General features: G+C 54.8%; 3 protein-coding genes across 3 annotated transcripts; all 3 read right to left on the reverse strand.

The window, feature by feature from the left end:
* Window positions 1-784: 784 nt before the first annotated feature.
* EMH_0053630 (uncharacterized protein) lies at window positions 785-1,712 on the reverse strand (the record flags this gene model as incomplete). Its single annotated transcript, XM_038022442.1, has 3 exons — window positions 785-1,044; window positions 1,230-1,313; window positions 1,415-1,712. The coding sequence occupies 3 exons, from the start codon at window positions 1,710-1,712 to the stop codon at window positions 785-787; spliced, it is 642 nt and encodes a 213-aa protein (XP_037878296.1).
* A 1,070-nt stretch (window positions 1,713-2,782) lies between these two features.
* EMH_0053640 (uncharacterized protein) lies at window positions 2,783-3,975 on the reverse strand (the record flags this gene model as incomplete). The annotated part of the gene is given in 5 exon segments (XM_038022443.1): window positions 2,783-2,872; window positions 3,039-3,145; window positions 3,149-3,344; window positions 3,522-3,641; window positions 3,784-3,975. Coding segments are annotated over 5 exon segments (705 nt in total).
* Window positions 3,976-4,353: 378 nt separating this feature from the next.
* EMH_0053650 (uncharacterized protein) lies at window positions 4,354-6,750 on the reverse strand (the record flags this gene model as incomplete). The annotated part of the gene is given in 2 exon segments (XM_038022444.1): window positions 4,354-4,398; window positions 4,402-6,750. Coding segments are annotated over 2 exon segments (2,394 nt in total).
* Between the last annotated feature and the right edge of the window lie 1,179 nt (window positions 6,751-7,929).

Raw genomic sequence — 7,929 nt, forward strand, 5'->3', positions numbered from 1 at the left:
CGAAATACCGTGTCAATTGCACTTTTAGCCATGCGACGATTGAGTAGTTATACTTCGTTATCGGGAAACGGTTTAGTTTGTTGATGTGCAAATGCATGAGCTTTGTGCTCACAGTAGAAGCGCCGCACCTTTTGTGGGCTTTGCATTTGCAGAAGGTAAGTCTCTGGTTGCATCATCAGTTATTGTTTTGGCGTTGTGGGTCTGCTTCAAGTGCATACATAATGCTTTTCGGTCAGCCCAGAACAGCCGTGGTGTTGAACTCTGCTGCTCGCTTTTCCCAGCATGTACGCTACTGCAGAGAATGATGAGCTAAGCAAGCTGACACAAGCACACTGTTAGCTTCGTGCACATGCTGCGTTTGTTCTATCCCTCGTTCAAAACTTTCGCAGTAAGTGCGTCCCGCCCAATCTGCCAATACCCTCAGCTTGCCGAGGAGCGTCGTCCGGCTCCTTGCAATATCTCAGATCCCACCAAGTTTTGTATAGACTGCCACAGCCCCTCGGGCTTTATCTGTTTTGAGTCCTGACTGAGTTTTTCAAAAGGTGTCTGCAACATCGTCGTCGCTAGCCGTCCCAAAATCACGCTCCACTGCAATCAGTCATGCTGTTTTCCTCTCCCTTTTAGGTTGCACTGTACTGCAGTGAAACGACTAGTCAGTTGTAGTTTTAGCTGATCCCGGCCCAGCCGGGAGATGCAGATTAGCTCTATATGCACACGCGGAAGCTTCAGCAATTTGATCGACTGCCTGGGGTTTAAGAAATTTCCCCTGCGCTTCAAGGGATGGTTACATCCAGGTGGAGGGGGGCAGCTTCTCCGACTCGTGAAAAGCAAAATGAAGCGCGACGCAAATCGGATTCACTATGCACAGGGAAGGGCATGAGGTATTGCTCAGGCGATGTTGCTTGACAAGGCAAAGTATGCGATCCGTGAGCCTGGAGTCCCTAGATGGAGTGGCAGGCCTTAAAAATAGAGTTTGCGCATACTTCAATCCGACTGGCGGCATATTATACAGAAATGCGGCATTAAGCAGCACTGCCTGAACGCCTGCAAGACAAAGTATGCCAGCCAGATGGCTGCAGTCCCTAGACGAACACTTATTTGGGCGATGTTCAGGCTTAAAAATTGATTGATGCACTGCAGTTATTTCGTTTTGCCTCTTCAGGTTTTGTACGTGTACGAGGCGACTATACACCAGACCCCTAGGCCTACTAGGGCACCAACCATCCCACCAACGATGACGTAGGTGTACGGGTTTGTGTACCAGTTGAACATGCCGCGGGTTTGTTTAGATTCTCTTGGCAGTACCCAGCCACCTATACAGGAACCAGCAGGCATACCGTATAAGCTAGATATATACAACGCTCTGCGCTGCAAGCTAGTTCCACCATAAATCGCTAGGCGACAGGTGCCTTACTGTGCTGGAGAAATGATTGCGTCTCCCTTTTGGTAGTCGTCGAAACGTCCGCTGCTGATGCTGGAACATCTTCGGGGAGTCCTGTTGCTTGGTGTTGCTGCAGCACTAGCAGCGAGAGCGGCACGCTGTCAGTGCTGTTCTCATTGCTGTGCAAGGCCATCACTTTACCAACCCCCAGATCCAACTTTTGCTGCGACGGTTTGTACCGGATTGGATGCACGCCAGCAACGTTCAACAGCAACACCACCAGCAGCAGCAGTTGCTTTGGCTGCTGCTGGTAGCCCACCAAGTAACTCATCGCGGGAAGCGGCGGTACAGTTGGGTGTACATCTACCCTTGCGTAGACCTCGAGCCAGGACAGTCTGTGTTGTCTGCGCGCTTCTGTGCTGCTACTGTTATCAAAAAGAGCTACTATTATGAATTAGTCGACTGGGCGATTGCTCCTGTTGCCCGTAGGAGTTTGCAAAACCGTCCAAACGGTGCTAGGACAGGAAAAAGGAAGTCTGTTCCGTGCGAAAGCACCTCAAGCGAAAAGAAAATTTAAAAGATTACGGAAGACTACGAAAGACTCTAGAAGAAGACGCAACTCATGCTCTGCAGAGGCACTGCAGGAAATGCGACCGGGACGGCGGTCCGCTGCCGACGGGCAACGGCTGCTCAGCTCGACCGCGAGCGACTGACAGGGCATAGTACGACTTCGGTTGCACGGGATCCGGTTTAACGATGGAGTTCGGTTCAATAAAATTAGAGCAATTAAACTCGCCTAAGTCACGTTGCAGGGAACCTGCCTATACAATGTGCGTAGGTCTGTTAGGCAGCGCGTGGCGGTGCACAGGCTAGCCTGAATCTGACGCAGCAGCAAGAGCAGCGCCGGGTTCCACCGGCAGCAGCACGTCCCTGAAAAATAATGGAAATTCCAGAAACAAGAAAAACAAAAAGCAGCGGCGGACGCAACACTAGCGGAAAAAACATGACCTCGCCAACTAGTGGGCGAGCCACTGGAGTGACCCCTACCATTGCCCGTGCGCTGATGGGAAAGCCCCAACACCCCACTGAAATTTGTTATCAGACGTGGTAGCCGCAGTACCTATGATTTTTTAAACGCGGGGTTGCCGTCGGGGACGGAACCATCCAATGATACGATCTGTTAGAGACGTGCGTTGCTGCTGCAGCGCAGATCCCTCCAGCGCAGTAATTCTCCCTGCGGCAGCCAGTTTCACACAAAGCGAACCGCAGACGCTCAGAAATGCGTTAGAATGCACCCTCAAGATGCAGCTGCAGCAGTCCGATGCAGCTGCAGCAGCAACCGAGGGTGCGCCTGAGCAGCTGCACTCTACGCTGTAAGCTGTTGCTTCAGCTGAAAGCTGCTTATTCTGCCGCGGCGGGTGTCGTTGAGCTGCTGACCCTGTTCAGTGAGACTCTGAATCCTGCCAAGGAGGTGTGTGGCGGCTCCAAGAACTGCGAACACAAAAACTAAAGACAGCACTGCGCGCGTCTGTGATATGCAGCAGCAAGCGGCAGCTGCTGCTATATAAGAGGAAGTGCTCTTAGCCGAGGAACGCACACGAGCACCAACACACACCTAAGCGAGAATCTGTCACAAGCTGATATATGTGCAGCCTACCTTCGAGCGACTCTGTTCGCAGACTGCAGGAGCGAAGGCCCCTTTGAATATCTCGCAGTAACTGCTCAGCAGCTGGGGAGCGCGTCGCTGTTGCTGCAGCTGCAGCAGCNCCCTTTGAATATCTCGCAGTAACTGCTCAGCAGCTGGGGAGCGCGTCGCTGTTGCTGCAGCTGCAGCAGCAGCTGCTGCTGTCTGCGGCATGCTGACCCCAAAAGAGGCAACAACTGCTGGCCCTGCACCTTCGGACAGCTGCCGCTGCTTACAACCCTCTACGAGAAGCAAATGGCACTGGAGCAGCACCAGCACCTGAACGATAGCAGCAGCAATCCCTGAAGTCTCGTCAGTAGTTGCAGCAGCAGCGCAACCCGTAAGGCAGCAGCAGCAGAAATAAACGCAGCAGCACATGCGGCCCGCTTTGGGCAACAGCTGCCGCTGCTGGTGCTGCAGAAGCGTCAGATGTTTCAGCATCAATATCAGTCTGACCTGCTCTGTAGTTAAGGTCCCCGTCGCACTTGCTGCTACTGGAAGGCCGCTGCACCGCGAAAAGAAAAGTGCAGCTGAGTCATACAGCCGAGCAAGTAGAGCGAGGACACCCCAACGCACCTGAAGCACGCATCAGCACCACCAACAGGAATCACAGAATCAGTTGTAGCAGATGCAGTACAACAGCAGCTGTGGTAACAGCAGCAAAATGCACGTGCAGCAACAGCAACAGTAAAGGCATCTTGGTGGAAGCCTGCAGTACCTGCGGGGCACTGCTGTTGCGATGCTTCAGGCACCGGGCGACAGCAGCAGCAGCAAGGATCAAACTGTTCGAGTGTGTCTTCAATGTTGCAGTTGCTTCACCTCGGGGGCGCTGGTGTTGCTGCGATTCAGCATCTGCTGCATCGGCTGCTCCCGCTGCAGCAACAACAGCCTCCCCCGTAGTCTGCAGCATAATGATCGTCTCGCTGAGCAGCCGCAGCAGTTGCGGGCTGCAGCAAGGGAAACGGAAAATGTCTACTGCTCCTCGTCCTGCGGCTGCGCCGCTTCGAGCTGCTTTATCCAATCCAGCTGCTGCCTCTTGCGTTGCCTCGTTTTCTTCACCAAACTGCACCGTAGCAACAACATCAGTAGCAGCAGCATCAGCACAGAGTCAGCACCCGCAGCAAAATAAACCTTGACAGGCTGAGAGTTGGGCGACCCCGTGCAGCAGCAGCTGCAGCAAGCGCAAGCAACCCCAAACTGCAGCCACAGCAAGAGCGACTCACAGAGTAAGCCCCGGAGACTGTCCTAAGCACTGCAAGCACGACTTGCTGCTGCAGGGCCAACTGTTCTATGCCCAGCTGCTGCTGTTGCTGCTGGCGCTGCAGTAGCTGAATCNTTGCTGCTGCAGGGCCAACTGTTCTATGCCCAGCTGCTGCTGTTGCTGCTGGCGCTGCAGTAGCTGAATCTCCAGCAACAGCTGCTCAACAAGAGCTGAGGCTACAGCAGCAGCAGCAGGAGGCCGCAAATGCCATTTGAGAGACGGGGAAAAGAGAGCGTCTGCTAGAAGCACGAGCATCTGTAGTCTGCTGGAGCTGCCGCTGCTGCTGTTGCCGTTGTCGCTGTAGTAAAGGTGCTGCTGCTGCTTCACACTCCCTTCAATAGCCAGCAACAGATCATCAACAAACGTCGCCACGTAAAGCGCCTGCTGCTGCTCTCGCTGGTATTTTTGCTGCTGTTGCTGTTGCTGCAAGTTAGGGTACTCCAGTAGCTGCACCGCGCACTGCAGCAGCAGCAGAAGTTGCTGGAGGTCGCATGCGGGCAGCACCTCCCGAGAGACGCAATGCAAGAATTCGCCTTTCTGCTGCTGCTGCGGAACGTCGGCCAGCAGCAGCAGCTGCTGCAGCAGCCCCAGCAGCGCTACCTCTGAGTCGGGTGTCTTCTGAGGGGATCCAGTTGGCGTGTTGGTCCCTGGTGCTGTTCCCGCTGCTCTTGCTGCTGCTGCCCCTGCTACCACTGCTGCTGTTGCTGCGTCTTTTGCTGCGCCGGCGTCGGAACTGAAGGGAGATAATGGAGGAGGACGAGGCACCAAGGGCCTGTAAAGCATCGCATTCTGTTGCGGCTGCTGTTGTAGCTGTCTCCACAGTCGCAAGAACGTTTCTTGGAGTGTGGATACTGCGGTACTTAAGTCTGTATTGTCTTTCTGTTGCTTTTGCTGCTGCGGCTGCTGCTGGTGTTCAGTCAAGCTCCATAGGGCCCGCGAGAAGAGCACAGCCTGCGGATCGGGAGCCTCGGCATCTGCTGCTGCTGCTGCTGAGTCGCATCCGGCTCTTGTTCTGTCACCTGCTGCTGCTGCATTCGTTGCAAACGCAGCCCGTGCACGTAGCAACACAAGCGCCGCTGCTGCTGGCTCCAAATGGTGTGCGGCGGAGCTTACCGCCTCCAGTCCTGTCTGCTGCTGCTCCTGCTGCTGCTGCAGTTTTGAGAGAGAAGCACATAGAGCTGACTGTACACCTGGGAGCAGGCATTGCAAGAAACGCTGCTGCTGCTGCTTCAAGCACAAGGCAGCAGAGACGTCACACCACACAGCAAGTTGCTGCTGTCGCTGCTGCAACGAGTAGCCGCTGCCTGGAGAGGACTCAGCAGCAGCAGCTTCTGCTGCTGCATGGAGAAGGAAGTCTACTGTGGCATCGAATACCTTTTCAGAAGGCGCGGTAGTAGCACATGAACGTAGTAACGCCGCTGCAAGCGCCACACGGGCGTTGCAGTTTCTCCTCTTGCTGCCGCTGCTGCTGCTCTTGATGTACTCCCCGAGGTAGGTTGCTGCTGCATGCTGCAGCAGCTGCTGCAGTCCCTGATCTGTGGCCTGCAGCAATGCCCTTGCGAGCAGCGACTCCCGCAGCAGCTGCTGCTGCTCGTGGAGAAGCAGAGGCGACAGCAGCAGCCGGGCAGCCTTACGGGCCCTTTCTTGCTGCTGTCGTGCTTGCAGCGGCAGCAGCAGAAGCAACTCTTCTATCTGCTGCTGTTGCCGCTTCCCACCTAAAACAAATGCGCGCGGCTGTAGCAGCAACGCCAGTTGCAATAGGTCCTCTGCGGCCTGCCGCTGCTGTTGCTGGCCAAGCAGCACCAGATGCTGTTGCTGTTGCAGTTGATGCTGGATCCGTTCGTCAGCAGCAGCATAAAATGCCTCGACAAGCGGCAGCAACAAAGAGAGGGGCAGCGATTGCTGCTGCAGTGCCTGTAGCGCCGCCTGAATACACGCAACAGGTGCTGCAGCAACTGCTGCTCTTGCTGCGCTGAGGTACGCCGCAGTGCCTGCTTCTATGCCTTGTTGCTGCTGCTGCTGCAGCTGCTGCCGGTTCTTCTTCTCCCGTTGCTGTTGCTGGTGTCTCTCGAAGCTACGGCAGGCAGCAACAAACCGGCTGAGCACAGCAGCAACAGAATCAGTACCAGCGGGGTGGGTCAGCCCATGGCAGCTCCGCTGCACCTGTTGCTGCTGTTGATCCTGCTGCTGCTGTTGCAGTTGCGTGTGCACTCTCCTCTCTGTTGGGGCCCCTATGGTGCCGTTGAGGCTGAGCAGCGTGTGCACTGTCCTTTCTGTTGGGGCCCCTATGGTGCTGCTCAGGCTGAGCAAAGACCGCTGCTGCTGCAACTGGTGCTGCACCGGTTGGTGCAGCACCAGCTGTTGCAGTTTGATGGTGGACCAGGCTACGCAGCAGCATGGGCGTCGAGCCCTAGCAGCAAACATTATGGCGGCGTGCCTACAGAGTCAAGTACCCCTTCCGCTGCTGGTGCTGTCGCTACTGCTNCAGCAAACATTATGGCGGCGTGCCTACAGAGTCAAGTACCCCTTCCGCTGCTGGTGCTGTCGCTACTGCTGCCGCTGCTGCGCATTTTTCAGCAGCCAAGCAGCAGAAAGTATTTGCTTTGCTTGCTTCCTGTTGCTGTTGTTGCTGCTGCTGGCACCACCGTACCCGAGGCCCCTCAGGGGGGAGCCGCGAGCACTCGACTCCCGAACGCCCCCCCCCCCTTCAAAGTTGGCAGCAAAGGGCTGCGCCTCGGTTTCAGAAAACAGCTGCTACAGTTGTGGATTTAGATGAACGGTTTGGTGATTATGGTTTAGCGGTTAGGGTTTAGGGCTTAGCGGTTAGGGTCTATGGTTTACATGCCTCGTATCCGTATAGGCGCATTAGGATGGCCCCAGTAGCGTTGTCTGCACGTAGATCGACAGAGCGTTCGACAACTGCACCTGGAGTCCCGGTTAAACGTCAGCAATATAATATTGCAATAAGGTGTCTCAATATTTTCACTATTATTAGATGAATAATAGAATTATACGTTACAACAACAACAGCCAGACGCGGGCCACATATGATGTCAAATGCTCATCTACTATGTCATCGTTATGTTCAAGTGACCCTACGACTACGGCGCCGCCCCAAAGGCACATCTGATACTCAATTTTTATGTTTAGGTGACCCTACAGGTGAACCTACAACTACGGCGGCGCCCCAACCGAGCAAGTAGTACGACCAGCTCTTGCTGCTGTTGGTGTTACCGTTACTGCTGCTGCCGTGCTCAAGGCAGCTGCTTCGGCTACTGCAGCTGCAACGCAGCCCGGTTGCTGGCTCCTTCTCATTCTGCATACAGTCGTGATACAGCCGTAACGCCCACGGCTCCAAACCTCCAGCCTCAGGCAGTAGCTGTTGCCGCCCCACCTTTAGGGGTTTTTTGAGGGAAATAATAAAGCTTATTATCATTATTATCACTACTACTCGCGCATGTTCGCGCTCCATCACTGCAAGGCGTGCCTTCAGAAGCTACTCATGAAAAAGCTAACGACTGATATCTCTGATATGCCTCATCGACACCATTCCACACGATGCGTTACCTAAAGAGCAAGCAGCGGCTGCTGCGCCAGACAAGT

This window comes from Eimeria mitis, genomic scaffold (genome assembly GCF_000499745.2).
Source record: "Eimeria mitis Houghton genomic scaffold, Emh_scaff2425, whole genome shotgun sequence".
Lineage (NCBI taxonomy): Eukaryota > Apicomplexa > Conoidasida > Eucoccidiorida > Eimeriidae > Eimeria > Eimeria mitis.